This window comes from Nelusetta ayraudi, unplaced genomic scaffold (assembly GCF_046127955.1).
Source record: "Nelusetta ayraudi isolate G7.1 ecotype Tasmania unplaced genomic scaffold, CSIRO-AGI_Nayr_v1 ptg000168l, whole genome shotgun sequence".
NCBI lineage: Eukaryota > Metazoa > Chordata > Actinopteri > Tetraodontiformes > Monacanthidae > Nelusetta > Nelusetta ayraudi.
In genome coordinates, this window is record NW_027466218.1 from 492381 (window position 1) to 508593 (window position 16213).

The 16213-nt window shown below is 48.5% G+C and overlaps 2 protein-coding genes across 2 annotated transcripts in view; one reads left to right on the forward strand and one right to left on the reverse strand.

Annotated features, from left to right (window-relative positions):
* Positions 1 to 1157: 1157 nt before the first annotated feature.
* Positions 1158 to 7019, forward strand: LOC142880460 (twist-related protein 2-like). Its single transcript, XM_076014405.1, has 2 exons — positions 1158 to 2331; positions 6002 to 7019. Exon 1 carries the CDS (start codon positions 1436 to 1438, stop codon positions 2012 to 2014), a length of 579 nt encoding a protein of 192 aa, XP_075870520.1. The 5' UTR covers positions 1158 to 1435; the 3' UTR covers positions 2015 to 2331; positions 6002 to 7019.
* A 141-nt stretch (positions 7020 to 7160) lies between these two features.
* Positions 7161 to 16213, reverse strand: part of LOC142880461 (histone deacetylase 7-like) — a 34592-nt gene continuing 25539 nt past the window's right edge. Inside the window, exons 20-25 of the mRNA XM_076014406.1 lie at positions 15485 to 15582; positions 12506 to 12624; positions 12121 to 12254; positions 11488 to 11572; positions 9623 to 9770; positions 7161 to 9501 (exon numbers count right to left, since the gene is read on the reverse strand). Coding sequence (XP_075870521.1) covers positions 9480 to 9501; positions 9623 to 9770; positions 11488 to 11572; positions 12121 to 12254; positions 12506 to 12624; positions 15485 to 15582 — 606 coding nt within the window. The 3' untranslated portion in view covers positions 7161 to 9479. The remainder of the gene's footprint in view (positions 9502 to 9622; positions 9771 to 11487; positions 11573 to 12120; positions 12255 to 12505; positions 12625 to 15484; positions 15583 to 16213) is intronic.

The window sequence follows — 16213 nt, forward strand, 5'->3', positions numbered from 1 at the left end:
GCTCTGCCTGCAGGCTGCAGGACGGCAAAATTAGGTGCTGCCTCACCTCCTGCAGACGGAGGTCACTGGGCCACGGGGGGTCAGGGGTCGCCCAGGGTCCTGTCTGTGGCCCCTGCCCAAACCCAGCGTGCGTGGTGGAGCGGGCCGGGCCGGGTCGATGTCAGCTCAGATCGGCTCGTTTTCACATCCTGGAGTCAGACAGTGACGCAGCGGTCAGGTGATCAACTCATGCAGAAGTGCTACTGGCCCCTGTGAAAACCTTTTTTTTTTTTTTACTGTTTGAGTGCCAAGTATTGTTGGTATTATTTATTTGTCTGTTTTTTTTGTCTGTTTGGCAGCAATTGAGCTTCTTTGAAGCACATCTCAGAGTCAATAGAAAATTCATTTTTTATCAATAAATCAGACAATTTTCTCTTCTTTGAAAATCGAGTCGAGAAAAAAAAAATCCTTGCACACCCGACTTCCCTTTTCAAGTTTTAACTTCTGTCGCGTCTGTAGAAAAGAACTTTTCTCGACACACATTGGAATGTGTGCAAATCATTATTATTATTATTGTTATCTATCATCTTTAATTGTTTTAACCCCAAACATTTCTTCCGTGTCGGACTCTCAGACCAGCCCGGTGACCTTTGGCTGGTCACGTCTGTTTCCCGCTGGAAATCCTGCAAAGGATTTCAAGCTCGCTGGAATTCTTTGCAAAACCTCTCTGTGCCCTCAAACCACAGAAAACATGCCATGTCTTTTTTTTAATATATATATATATATATGTCACTCATCACTCTCTCTTGCCGTAAAATAAATATTTCGAGCGTGCGTCTTTGGAGGGAGGCTATTTTTTGCTGCATCAGGTGTTGGGGGGGGGGGGGGGGGGGTCGCTGTCTTGCCTGCGGGCCGTCTGTCCTCGCGCTGAGATGATGAAGGGGCAGCGCGGACGCGGTGGTGCACGCCGACTGACGCTCCGGCGCAAAATCTGGAACCCATAAAAGCCTCAGACGGCTCTGCAACATTAGACACGGCTCCTCTCATTGGCTAAAAGGGCCACTTACCCCCTTCCTCCATCGGCCGGCCCCGGCTAGCGCACACTTCCTGCTTTCTGGCCTGGGCCACGCCTCTCTGGAAGTCGGCTGAGCCAAAGAGAACTGCCCGCGGGCGCCTGGCTCGGCACAGCAGTATAAAAAGAGGTGGAGGTGGACCGGCCTGTCAGATGGCTTGTTGTTGTTCTGTCTGCCAGGTCGAGAGCAAGGAACGCGAGCACGGGGGGGGGTTTCTTTAAAAAAAAAAAAAAAAAGGGAACCAGGAAACGGGACGACATCCAGTCGGATGGATCCTCTGAATCACCTCTGACATAATAAGCAGGTTTCATTTTTTTTTTTTATCTTCGATTGCTGAGTTTCATCTGCGCTGAGCGCCGCCGCATCCCGGTCCCGGCGGCACCATGAGAGAGGAGGTGTCCTGCACCAACTCCCCCGAGGGAGGCCTGGGCGCCAGCGAGGAGGAGCTGGAGAGAGGCTCCAAGAAGAACCACCAGCAAGGGAACCGAAAACGCTCGCCCTACCCCAAGAAGGAGAACCTGGCCCACGGCGAGGAGAGCAGCTCCGGCAGCCCCGGTGGCATCGTGCCGTCTGGGCCCAAGAGGCCCAAGAAGAGCCCCACCACGTCGGTGGTGTCGCTGGCCCCCTCGTCGCTCGGGCCCCGCAGCCTGGAGCAGCCCTTCGAGGACCTGCACTCGCAGCGCGTCATCGCCAACGTGCGCGAGCGCCAGCGCACGCAGTCGCTGAACGACGCCTTCGCCTCGCTGCGCAAGATCATCCCCACGCTGCCGTCGGACAAGCTGAGCAAGATCCAGATCCTGAAGCTGGCCTCGCGCTACATCGACTTCCTCTACCAGGTGCTGCAGAGCGACGAGATGGACGCCAAGCTGGCCAGCTGCAACTACCTGGCCCACGAGAGACTGAGCTACGCCTTCTCCGTGTGGAGGATGGAAGGGGCCTGGGCCATGTCCGCCAGCCACTAGGGAGCCCCGGCAAAGTTGCCCCTCCTGTAGAGAAAAAAAGACAAAAACAAACCCCTCTCGCACCCACCGTCTCCGTAGCCTCTGTCCGCCTCCGCTTCCCCCGACCCGAAAGCTCCGACCGCTCTTGACTCTTTGCCCCGTCGAACCACCGCACGGCCGCCCCAGTTGCACGGCTGCTCCCTGCGCCTCGACCTCACAGCCCCGCCGCCGACGTTCACCCCGCTGCACTCCTTCCTCCCTCTGCTGCCCTTCGCCGTCCCGTCTGTCCCACAGTCAAGGCCAAAGCAACAAGACGCTCCGCTGCTGCAGCCCCACAGGTATACGAAAACAGAGCAACACACACACACACACACACACACACACACACACACACACACACACACACACACACACACACACACGCAACACCGTGTTTCCACGTCAAAACAGTTTCCGCAGCCCCTTCAGCTCAACAAATAAATGCCGCATCGAGAGGAATTTGAAAAGCATCTACAAATCACGCAGAATAATAGAAAAATATTTCCCCAAGAATCCTGTTGAAAACAAAACCACAGATGAAAGAAAAACATCAACATGGATGTTTGTTTTCGTAATCTTTGTCAGGCATGCGGCGTATTGTGAGAGATTTGAAACAAAAAACACGCAAACAAACGACATTTCCAGCCGTACATTTAAAGACTTTTAATAAAATTGTAGCTAGAGAATTTCTGATAACAACGAAACTGCTGATTGGGTCTCTTCGTACCATTAATATTTACAATATTTAATTGATGTGATAAAACATATTTACCTCAGAGTTTTTGCTAAAATCCAACCATGAAAACTTTTTTTTTTTTTATTTATGAGTGAATTCTAAAATATTTGAAAGGATCACATTAGGAAATGCTCAGGACCTGGAATCAGGTATACTAAAATGTGATTAATTATATTTTCAACTTTTATTCACAAGGAAAAAATCTGCAAAATTAAACAGCGTTTGAAAATGAAGGATGGAAAATTAAGGGAAAAAAATGTTATGTAAAATAATATAAAAATAAACTTGGAAAAGTTCATGTATGAATACCAGTATTATTACCAACAGTCACTACAGGGAAAAAAACAAACAAAAAACTACATTTAATCGTTTTCTGTAATGTGACGTAATAAATTCCATCAGCGATATGATGAAAGGCAAACAAACAGGGAGTATTTTCAGCTCCTCTGTTATTCCTCCTTATCTCAACTGAAAGGAAGGTCGCGTCACGTTGGCGTTAGTGGAACGTTAAGCCACCAGTGTTTGACAGACCTCTGATGTATTTAAGTCAATGTTTTCCCCCAGAATCAGCAGGATCGACTTCACACAGGCACTCTGTTTTTTTACTTCAACCTTTTTTTGGGGGGGAGGTGGGGGCGCCTTTGGGTGGCTGGGGGTGGGGGGGGTAACAGACACCAGATTCGTGCACAGGTACAGGATGAAAAGAGAGTGAGAGTGAGTGGAGGCACATCTCACTCTCTCAGGATCCTGTATCGTGCAATCAGGCCCCGCCGGGGCCCAGACAAGCAGGAACCTTTAGATTGGAAACAGTTGTGAGGTATTAGGAAGGTGTGCGCACCAGGGTGAGGGTCAGGCGCACGGGCCAGCGTGTGTGCATGTGCACTAGTGTCTGTGTGTGTGTGTGTGTGTGTGTGTGTGTGTTTGATTTTGTCGTGAGCCCTAGTTTTTCTTTCTTTTTTTTGTGTGTTGTCATGCAGAGAAGTTGTGTTCTTGCGTGTGTGTGTGTGTGTGTGTGTGTGTGCGTGTGTGAGTCACTCGCTCTTGTTGTGCCAGTGAGTCTCATTGTTCCTCTCCTTTATGTGCCTTTTGCAGTTTTTCAGGCAGGCCATGCAGGTAATCCTTGGGAAAATGGGAAATAAAGTCACACAGCGACCGATCGCACAACACGGAGACACAAAACGGTCACACCGGGCATATTAATGCGTACAAGCAGCTACACACAGTCAGCGTGCAACCGTCACTAAATCACAAATGACACTGCTAGTAATCCTACACGCTCTCCACGCAGCACACACGCACGTTACACTGTCCAGACGGCCGTGCACGCAGCCACCGGCCATGTGCACGCCGCAGGTGTTCCACCGCTGCCCTATTACCCAAAAACAGAAAAGAAAAAAAAAAAGAAAAAGGGAGGAAACCTCCAGTGGCCTCTGCAGCAAAGGGAGCTCAGGAGCCCCAATCAGGGGGCCGCACATGGGATGCCAAGGCTCCCGCATGTGGAGCCGGGTGTCCTTGAACGCAGCGCGGCTGTTATTACCTCTGGCTTTGAGTGGTGGTCTGCCAGTTATCGTCAGCTCCGCAGGGGCCGGCGCTGAGAGGGCCGGCGCTCAGCTTTTATTGAAGGTATTAGATTAGAAAGGGGGGCATTGGAGAGAACAGCGTGTGTGCGTGTGTGTGTGTGTGTGTGTGTGTGTGTGCCATTTAAAGCAGGCCGCGCATGAGTCATTTATGAACATGTGTGGACAATTCATGTATGTAAATACATCAAACATCCACTCGTTTTCCGCGTGTGCATTTCCTGACATGAAAAGGTGGGGAAGAAAATATCTAAAAAGTGAAAAACTTGTGATTTGAATTTGAAAGTTTCGATTTTTGAAAATGAGAGCGTGACAAGAGAATCGCTTGTGGTGAATACATTAATATTATTCAATTTTAGATGGACAAGAATCTTCAAGAAAGTGACAGGATGCAAATACGATCGCAGCGCAGACTGTTTTTTTCTAAATTTGAATTTTAAGGGTAAATTGTGTTTTCGCTGAGTTTGGATCAACAGAACTCTGCTCGTACACTCATCACAAGGTCTGTCGCTCTTCTCCCCTCAGCCGGAACCACCATAACTGCCTCCGTGTGTGTGTGTGTGTGTGTGTGTGTGTGTGTGTCCTACAATTTGGATGACTCGCTGTTGGATGCTCCTCTGGGTGCACATTAAATCTCTGGATCTCACTCCTGCCCTGATCTCTGACCAAAGCCCAGAGTCCTTCAGTTCAGCGGCTCATCTGCGCTATTGAACCGTGACCCAGAAGTTTTGATCCTGACAGCTATTTTGTATTTTTAGACGGCCAAACTGTAAAGCAAGTGCTGGTGGGAGGATTCTCTCTCTCTCTCTCCCTTTCTGTGTGTGTCTGTGTGACTGCTGCCTGCATGTACATGCATACAGAGGACATAGGCAAGTATTTTGGCCCAGGCAGCAGCAGGAGGGACAAACAGCTGCAGACTCCTGGTTTGACACGTAGGCAACAAAATATCAGCGAACGTCGGACCAGAACGCTGCAGGATGGGTCAAACATTCAGAGGCAGAAACACACACGAGCAGAGCCACTTGTGTTTTAAAACGGAGATTAAATAACTTTCAAGAAGGGGAAAATCCTCTGGATAAATGCTTGTTTCCTGAGAGTTTTAAATCCTGCGTAAAGTTTAAATGACTTTGAGTAAAAAAAGGAACAAAGCGATGTCATAAATATTAGATGGGCAAATAAATCAAGGGAACAACAGGCTTTAGGAAGTGGTTTTGATAACCACTAACCCTCCAGCTGCAACTTTAAATATGCGAACCCAGTAGGTTTGCATATTTGGAAAAAAAAAAAAAAAAAAATCATTAAACTACGTAACAATTTAAATATTTGCACTTTTTGGCGTGTAATGGGATGCAAACTCCCAGTCACACTCTAAACTTTATAATCCTTGACCTCTGTGTGTGCGTGTGTGTGTTTTTCCCAAGGCATGAGAAGACGCTCTGTAATTAGAGGGCATCAAAAAAAAAAAAGAAAAGCTCCGTATAAAATGTTTACTTGGCTATGAAAAAAATGAGAAGGAAGAGCAGAAAGTTGTTGTTACTTTTTCCCTCCTAAATGGCGGTGAAAGACGAGTGCTGATGTCGCTGTGGCGTGTGAATGTGGTGTCGTCTCATCTCAAAGTGCTGGACTGACACGCTCTTCTCTCTCTGATCTCTGCAGGAAACGGACAGATGGAAAAAAAAAAAAAACAACCCCCTCCTTCACAAAGGAAGACCAATCAAACTGGACGACCCTGATTTTTTTTTTTCCTCTTCCTTTTTATACATGTGTATATATAAATATATCTAAAAAATTATTTACATTGCTTTTTCCTCTCCGTCTGTCCTGGACGAGTGCTGCACTCCTGACGTGGCTGGGACGTTTGAAACGATGAGAAGCCACCAGGTGGCTGACACGCTGACGCAGGGAGGGAGGGCCTGCAGGTTGCCTGCAGTTCCTTTGGGCAAGGCTCACACTGGGATGACTCAGTGCCAGACTCACAACTCGGGTGACTAACGACGATGGCACGGTGATGCTCGGAGGGCCGTCACAGCCAATGAATGTTTACAGCTCAAAATGCCAATAAGCTAATCGCTCCGGCTCTCCGAAGCCCGTCTGATGGGGGGGAAAAAAAGAAAGAAAGAAAGAAAAAAAAAGAGGAAGTTGCAGATTTTCGTCTTTGTTGTGCGCTCTTGTAACTGGATAGCTTTTGTTCTGTGTATTTTGGGGAAGTTTTGTAATGTATAGTTTTGTTTTTCCCTGGTGTACGCGCAGGGTATTAATCTGTAGAGGCTTGCGTTTTCACTGCAGCCTGAATGAAAAAAATGTCCATAGGGGAGATATGTTAGACCACTGATCGGTGTTTAGCCTCCAAATACTTTCCTATTTTCACTTCTCTTTTGTGCTTTTAGCGAGAGCTGCAGATAGTTGTGTATAGAAATGGTCTGTTTTCCCTCCTCTGCAGCTTGAAGAAATGTCTTTGCAGCGTTGCTGTTGATTTCTTTGAAATACAAATGATTTTTTTTTTTTTTTTTATGTAAAAAATATATATTTCTTTTAAAATGATATTCCAGCCATTATACACAGGGTTGTTATGAAACCAAGCTTGCAGATTTTGTTTTTGTACCGTTTTGAATCCATCTTGATCATCTTTACTGCGCCGGCTTCTGTGGATAATAAAACTTTTATCAATGCTGAACGAGTGCAATTTGATTTTGTTAGGCAGGGGATTAACGCTGCGTTGTGTTCTCTTTAATGAGCTTCTTCTGCAGTGACATTTGCCAGAACGGAGAAATAAAAGATGGTGGATGGTTGAAAAAAAACATGAAGGACCTCACTCTAATGCATATAAGTTACTTTTATTCAGATTTTTTTCTAAACCAAAGAAAGTAGAAAAGACAAAGAGATTTAAAAAGGGAAAAAAAAGAGAAATAAAACAATGTACACTGTACAAAAACGGAAGCAGAAGTCTGCGAGTCAGTTCGGACTAAACTGGACCGCTGTTCTGTTCGGGTTTCCTTCACACCAGTTGGTCAGTAAGATACTTCGAGGCACACATGGCAAACAATTTGGTCTCTACACTTTCGCTGGGCTCATTTTTGAGTTTTCAAAAACAACAATAAAAAAATAAAAAAAAATCAGTCATTTTCAGACCTTTCCATATTTAAGACTGAAGATAAGACATTGGACACAGAGTGCCAGGTCACATGTGACGTTTCACATTTTCGTCATTTCAACGATTTCTTCGGGTTTTTCGTTTTTTGCAGTAGCATAAACAAATGTCACCTAAAATAAAGAACGCAAAAACAAACAACGCACAAAAAAAATAAAAAAAACACAATCTGTTCTTGTCAAGTGACGTGTCAAATATGCAAAACAGTTGTTTTTAATGTTATTTTATAAAAAGAAAAATTCTAGAACCAACTCTTGAATGCAGAGATTCCTTCCGCCAATCACACTGTGCTTTCGGTGCCGTTTTAACTGTTTGTGTTGCGCAGGCGGGAAAAGAAAGAAAGAAAACCCAAAGATCACTCTGCAGAGTCTCTGAAGGTCTTGAGGCCCGGCCACCTGGCTGGGGTCGACTTTGGCTGAGTAAACCTGCGTCGGACGGCACCGTCGCGCCGCCGCCAGTATCAAAAAGTCGTTGGGGGCCGAGGAGGAAAAAGGTCTCAGAGCCGCCGGTAAACTGATCGCCACGTCGCTGAGCAGAAACCAACAAGAAACACGGCTGCAGAAACGTGACGAGAATACAGTAGGGAATGCTAATCCACAGGTTAAAGACGCTGGTCCACGTCACACACGCACGCACGTCACGCACACACATACAAGCTTTCAAGACGAGGCCATCTGACCCTCCTCCCATCCTGAGGAGGCTTTAAGTGCACTTCTGATCATCGCTGGATTGGTCTCATCCAAGATAAAAAAAAAATAATAATAATAATCTTCTACACTCAGTTCTTCCGCGCTGCGCTCACTCTGGAGTGGACGCGCTGCGGCGCCGAGGCATCATGGGTGCCTTTTTCTGACGTGTGAAGACGCTGCGGGAGCGGCGACCACCTTCTGCTCCACTTCTCTCCGAGGCTTCAAACGCAGAAGAAGTCTTCCACTTCTTCAAAGACGGCTGCGCCTTCTTTTATCTGTCGGGCCGCTCTAATAATAACCGCGGCCGTCCGGAGCCGTGCTGCACGTGCTCGCACAGAAAAAAAGAGAGAAAGAGAAACCAAAGTCGTAACATATGTACCTCGGCCTTTTCGCCGTAGCGTCGCTCCAAACTGGATTCCTCCACGTAAAAAAAAAGAGAAAAACCTTAAAGGGATCTTCACAGAGATCTGCACCGCCGGTCAAAATCAAATCAAATCAAATGGACGACGATGTCCACTTGTCAACGTGACCCGCGAAGCTGCAGCTCCTCCAGCTCGTCTCGTTTTACAGCAAAAAAAAAAGAAGAAAAAAAAAAAAAGTCACCACGAACCCTCTTTTTTTTTTAAAAAAAGAAAAAAGAAGCGATTTTTGATCCTTAAAAAAACTAGGACTTTTTTTTTTTTTTTTTTTAAAGTTAAAGATGAGTTTCAAGTGAGGAGGATGTTGTTTATTCTGCTCCGCTGCAGCCACATGTCCAGCAGGAAGGTCTGCTGCTGCTGCTGCTGCTGCTGCGGCTGTGGGTGACCAGAGGAGCCTTTCAGCCTCCCAGTGTGCCCAGTCATTGACAGGGGGACGATTAAAGAGCTTGGTGACTTGTCACTTTAACAACAACAACAGCAGCAGCAGCAGCAGCAGTGGAGCGGAGCGGAGCGGAGATCCTTCACTTCATCTCCCTGCCGTCCTCCTCCAGCGTCTCCTTCCACCCAGAGACCCGCAGAGTCGCAGGCACAGTGTGACAATTGTGTTTGACAGCAGTGACCTTCGTATGCGAATGAGGAGATGATACAGTGGTCAAACCAAAGGGTGGAGGTGGAGGTGAGTCATGGGGGGGGGGGGGGGGGGGAGGTGGAGTTGGGGATGGAAGTGCGTGGTGCTGGGTGGAAGTGGGTCGTGGAGGTGGAGGTGTAGGTGGAGATGCAAGTGGAGGGTGGAGGTGGGGGTAGTTGGTGGAGGTCCAAATTCAGAGCTGAGCGACGGCGTGCGAGTCCCCCAGAGAACACGGACAGACCCGGCGTCGTCAGTTGGCTTCAGACGGGTTCCTTCGTGAGGAGAGAGATGAAAAAGAAATGAGGGAAGAACGTTGCATGGCGACAAAACTGCGAGGAAGGAAGGAAGGAAGGAAGGAAGGAAGGAAGCAAGCTCTGCTGGAGGACGTGGTACCTGTCTGTGGCGGACGCCCGCACGGACAGCGAGGCGATGGCGCTGACGGCCTCGCTGTCAGAGTCTCTCCTCAGCCGCCGCCGCTGCGCCTGCAGGTAGGAGAGGTCCAGCGTGTCGGCCGAGTCCCTCACACTGCGCCAGTGCTCGCCTGGAGGGGGGGGGGGAGGGGGGAGGGGGGGGAGGACAGGAGAGGATGAGTGTCCTGCCTCGGCAGGCAGCGCTTTGGTTTTTTTTGGGGGGGGGGTGGTCTGGTTCGATTCCCCTCCGGCGGGGCGGAGAGCGGGGGAGGAGGGGGAGTTCCTGCAGTTCCTGCACTGCATTATTAAAAAAAAAAAAAAAAATGGTTTGATCCGCCCGGTCGGAGCTCTTTTGATGTGAACACACGCAACGTCCGTGTTATAAACAGCCCACGGTCTGAAAAAGGCCATGTTGATCATTTCCAAAATGTAAACTCAAGTCTGTTCTGCGCAGCTCTCCAGGCCCTGAACAAGGCCTGGACACACACACACACACACACACACACACACACAGCTCTGTGTGTGTGTGTGTGGGTGTGTGCGTGCATGCGTGTGTGTGCGTGTGTACGTGTGTGTGTGTGTGTGTGTGTTTCTGGCTGTGTAAGCAATTCACACATATTTTATTTGTGGTATAAATCACTGGCCTTACATTCCTGTGGCTTTGCAAATATTTTTAATTAATCTAATTTGGTTGGGATAACATTTGTAGGCAATCAGAAAGGGAAGGAGGAAGGTCGTGTGCCAGAAAAGTGTTTGAAGATAATTGGAGCCATGGCCCGCCAGCGTGTGTGTGTGTGTGTGTGTGTGTGTGTGTGAGGGCTGGAGGGAGGGATTGGGAGACAGGGATGTAAAGGAGAAGAGGTGGCCAGAGAGCAGGAAGGATGAGCAGGCGGGAGGAGGCGCCGAGTGGCGATGGAGAGAGAAGCCAGAGATGAATGGGAGCTGAAGAAAAAAAGGCCGCATCTTGATTTCTTTCATCAAGCGGTTTTGATGTCAAATCAAACATCAGGGCGGCAGAAGAGCCACAGAGGAGGGTTAAATATAGGCACCATCCGGCAAAATGTTTTCCTGGTCTGAATTCACGTCCAGCTTCATCTGGAGGCCCGTTATTAAAAGCAGTGCCAGTGGAGAGTTCATGTCTGCGAGAGGCTTTTCAAAATAAGATCATCATTAAACGTTACGAATTAAGAAGACTTGTCGAGGGTGCGAGCCTGCCTTCGCCCTCAAAACAGCTGCGATTGGCTGCGGACGACCCTGAGCGCAGGCGGAGCGGTGACAGAAAACTGATGAATGTTTTCAGCACTTTTATGTGTAAAAAAAAAAAAAAAAATCAGCCAAAGGTCGAATTATGGAGCCAAATCGTTTTACGCAAAAGAAATCTCCTGTGAATACAGCAAAGCAACTTGGAGGGGAGAACTCTTCTACCCCACCTTCAGGGTAAACCTGTTCCCTCAGTGAAGCGTCTTCCCGTCATCCCGCTCCCCCACAGGCTTCACGAGAGGAAGACGGCTGAAAACAAACTCTTTCATTGCCAGCACAATCAGCGTAGATTCTGTTTTGTTTTTTGGGTTTTTTTGTTTGTCGTTGCTGCGAGACTTATTTCCATGACACTGGGGTCCTGCAGCTACTTCACAGTATTTCACACACTGTCAGCGCAATGCTCGTCTGGCTGTTGCGTGCGACCAGAATTCTCTGGTGACGAATCCCACGACTCTTGGTAACGGAAAGGATGAGTGTGGGGAGAGAAGAGAAGGACAAAAAAAAACAACAACAAAAAAAAAAAAAAAACGGGCCCATGCGACGGCGCCATCTGGATGAGCAGTGGGCTGCTGCAGGTTGTGTTCTCACCTTGAACCTGGATGATGCTCTGCAGCGAGCGCACGGCGTTCTGACACGGCTTCTGGTCCAAGACGGAGGCCGAGAGCGGCTCCACCTGAGAGGGACGGCAGACGGGAAGGAGTCGGAGGGATGAACGCAGCTGGAGCACCAGTTTCGCTGCACGTCGACTCCACTCGGCTCCAGTCACTCAATACAACGTGTCCTGCGCCTGGTTAGTGACGTCGGCACAGTGCCGGCACGAGGACAGCGCCCACTGTAGGCCGCTCAGGTCTCGGCGTGACGTGGGATTTGTCGACAGTGCAGCGTAATGACTGATGAATCTATTGTGGTGGTGGATCTGACTGATTGAGGGAATGTGTCCATTGCAGTTACATGGCAGCTGTGCTAAAAAAATATATACAGTCAAAAGACTGTATATAGCCAAAAGTTTGGACACATTTTTTCATGCAATTTAAAAAAAAAAAAAATCTTTACAACTTTCTACACTGCAGATAGATACTGACAACATCAAATACACGAGCAAGATATATGTAAATATAGATATATATGTATTATGAAATAAAGTAGAGCGGACAACAGTTTCACACACACACACACACACACACGCACACACACACACACACACACACACACACAGGCTACCTCCATGCCCAGCAGGGCACTGACGCAGGCCTCAGAGGCGTCACAGATGGCCTTCAGGTCGTGCCCCCCCTCCAGAGCCAGGACCACCCGTCCTCCGGCCAGCGACATCAGCTGGCGGGTCAGGAAGCCAAAACCTGCGCGACGGCGACACACGGTCACACAAACAATACAGGCTGAGAACGTGACAGGGAAACTTTCCCATCAGGTCCGGATACGAGTGAGAGAAAAGAAATATTACAACACTTGGGATGGATGGTTTAGATGCAGCAGGTGTCACATTCAAGAGAAAATAGCTCGTTTAAACACTCAAGGTCTTTTAAGTCAACCTTATACAAGCCTGTGAAACAAAGTCAGTGTGTTTGCTGGGCGTGTGGTGGATGCTCACACTTGGCTGTGACCTTGTAGCCTCCCAGTGACGACGAGTGGCCTTCGACTGCGTCAAAGCCGGCAGACACCAGCACCACATCAGGGGAGAACTGGTGGGCGATGGGCATGACCACGGTCCTGGGGGAGGGGAGAGAGGAGGCAGCGGCAGGCTGTAAACACGTTGCAACAGATGCCTTCGCACCCGTGTGGCGGCGGCGGCGGCGGCGGCGGCGGCGTACTCGGCTGGTATTTGCAATGGTGCGTGCGAGGGGCTGGCGGAACTGACCGAGGAGACGCCGGAGGATTCGATTTCCAACGACTGGGAAAGCATACTTTTTAAAAACAGCATATATTCTTATTTCAAAACGTACAAAAAAAAAAAAAAAAGATCACGCTATAACGGCACGCCGGACATGTGAACAACACAAGACTTCTCCTTCTTCTCCCTGGACTTTTAACTCTAAACATTTACTTCATTGTAAACTTGAGCTATTTGAAAATGACGAAACATCAATTAGTGGAGGGGAGGCTGGGAGGGAGGGGTTGGGGAAGTTAGGGTGGGGGGGGGCTCGTTCCAAGTGCTTGATCTTGGGTCCTTGATCCGGTTTTGGTACGAGGCCAAAAACTAGAAGGTGGGCCGCTCCCAGGTGTGAATGTGTGCAACTGTTTTAATCTGAAGCAGAGCGAGCCGAGGAGGGAGGGGGGGAGAGGAGGAGGGAGGGAGGGAAAAAAATGGCCTTTTCAAACATTTCCTGAATGGGAAAGTTGCCGGGAGGAAAAAAAGAAAACAAAAAGAAAAACAAAAGCCACACACACGCGGAACTTCAGGCAGGTGTCAAAAAACACAAACCTCAATGAGGTGCATTTTCCTTTTAATTTTACATGCGATTGGAGCGGCTCAAAGTGGAGACCTTGCTGGACGGAGACGTCCTGCGCACTGTACGCCCGACTCGGGGGTAACCACTTTCCTCGCTTCCACGCTCTCCTCACTTCCTCTTGTCTCCTGCTGTTAGTTATTTAACGTGAGCGTACAGGCCGTGCTGCGTTTGATTCTCCCTCTCTCTCCCTCTCTCCCTCTCTCTCTCTCTTTCTCTCTCCCTCTCTCTCTCAGCGGCAGTTCAAAGGCGTCTTGCGTGCGTCTGGTTCCTATTAGAAGCTCGTCCCTCTTCTCACGTCACTGACAGCCAGCCATCTGGGATCCATTGGGCCTAATTATGCCGGCTTTGGATTCCCTAACAATGCGCCCCCCTTCCCCACCCCATTCCCCAGCAACCCCCCCTCCCCCACTTTCCTCCCCCCCTACCCCGCCGCCCCGCCCCGCTCGCCTCACTCCCGGGGTTTATTTGTCGGTAGCCACCTAGACATTCACATGGACGCACGCACATGCGGCGTTCCAGTGCGCACGAGCCGAGAGGCATCCATCGCGCTGTCGGGGATTGGAAGCGACTTGTTGTGACAGTACGACGCAAATCGCACGACAACATTCCCCCCCCCCCCTCCTCCCCCCGCGTGTTGCTAAAACACACCCAGAACAGGAGATGCGTCAACAGCGACCGCACTCTCAAGCCGTCTCCTGGGATGGAAGCGAGGTTCAAAACATGATCAGTCTGGAGAGAAAATGCAAGAAAAAAAAAAGAAAAAATTAAAAATCCTAAATCGTGAATTCAAACTAAATCGCTGCAATAGCAGAATGAGTTCAAGATGCGGGAGGATTTGTTGGTCGCGTCGGGCGATGCCTTCGTTCGCACCAGACGGCCCCACAGAAATGTAAAGTTCATTATGGCAGAAAAAACCATCAATCACGCCATCGCTCGGGCGGCTCTTGTCTCCTGCGCTAAATCATCCAATCAGCGTGTGAATTTGCAAACGCAAGGACTTTTTTTTTCTTTTTTTCTCCCCCGGCTTTAATGAAAGGGTTGACCGTGGCGGTGGCAGCGTTTCTCCGGGCAACACACCAGATGGAAGGAACTTCCTCGGCAATCTGCCGCAGTGTGGTCGGACCGGAGGAAGTTTTACACGTGAACAGGTTTCCCCCAAACTGGGCGAAAGAGACCAGAACCAGACGCCTTTTCCCAAACACACACACACACAAAAAAGACTGGTTGTTGCTTAATTAGCTTAGGAGGTTTCCCGGCCTGCCAATTGGCTTTATGGATTTCACCAGTCCGGGTTAGCTCATTAACATCTTTCCTCTGACGAGGGGCCCACCCACTCTGTCGGCTGGATGCAACTCCAGCACATCGCAGAGCTCACAGCGCCGCTAAATGAAACAATTAAGAAAAAAAAAAAAAAAAATGTTGAAAGCCAACTTTGGTGACAGCAAGTGTGTGTTCCAAAAACATGCGAGTGTTCCACCCTGTTTTTATAACGTGGAGGTTTCAGTGGTTAAACCTGGCTGTGTTTTTTTTTATTTAAAAAAAAAAAACAACCAAAACTGTCACAGTATATTACATTTTCTAACAGCATGTTCAAGTATAGACATCGAAAACTTCCACAGTCACAGAGAGGGTTTCTGGTTATTCTTCAGTGTCAGAGTTCCATAGTGCAATTGGTTTACTTGTGCACCGAGAGAGTGAAGCAGTGTTGTATTCAAGACCGCACCAACCGAGACTGAGACCTTATCAAGAGCGAAGGAAAATAACAACAAAACTGTCAAGAAATGAGCAGTATCTTTGTTTAAATTCAAGTTTGCTTCTAAATTAAACGGCAACATCTCTTTTCAGCAAGGAGGCGTTGGAATAATTTTCTTTTTAAAAAAAATAAATGAACTAGGAATAATGGGATGTGTCACAAACGGAGCGTAAAACGACAGCAGCTGGATTCTTTTCCGTTATTATCGTGTCATCGCAGTGTTGGCTGAGTCTCCACCGCTCTTGATCAAAAGTCCCGAGGCCGAGACAAAACCGAGGCCCGTGAGACCAAGACCAATCTCTAGGACTACAGCACTAGAGTGAGGAGCCACTCGAGGCAAGTGAGTGATGGCGAGTTGACTCCTTACCTGAAGGCAGCCAGGTACTCGGCATCACCCATGGGAGGGCTCAACCCCCCCGTCCATCCGATGTTGACGTTGTAGCCTTCGCCCGCACCTGCACCCACCTGGACAGACAGACGGAGAGGAAGAGCAGGACACTTAGGACACAGATGGACGTGTTATGAAAGGCAAAAGGTCCCAGGAGAAGTTGATAAATTGAGTATGAAAGACAGATTAAAGAGTCGAGCGCTTCCAAAAGAAATCAGCGCCGTTGCCATCGAGGAAAAGGGACCGACTCCGCGGAGGCACGAGGGACTGATTAGCAGCGCTGAAATCAAAGACGAATGGCTATTAATTAAACACAACTGTCTCACGATTTGACTTTAATGGAATTTGTCAAAAGGCCTCATAAATCAGCCTGACCCACAACAGAGCTCACTTCATGACTACAGAACGCTAAGCTACAGCTATCATGGGATATCGTTGACATTGAGCTTCTGAACTAACGGTCTGATGCGTGCGTGTGTGCGTGCGTGCGTGTGCGTACAAACGTTCCATACACACAGAACAAAAAAAGTTTTAATCTTCATCCAAACAAAGTCACTTTGTAGTGTCAGAAAATTGAACTTGCACTTTTTTTTTTTCCAATAGCGTATATTTCCCTGCTCTGTAATTGACCTCGGCTCCCCCCGACATGGCAGGAGGTTTCTCACTTTGAGCTCAAATATTTCTGGGAAAGAAGGCCTGAGGAGTCCC

Coding starts and splice junctions, on each gene's coding strand:
- LOC142880460 (XM_076014405.1), top strand. CDS start 1,436: ATGAGAGAGGAGGTGTCCTGCACCAACTCCCCCGAGGGAGGCCTGGGC.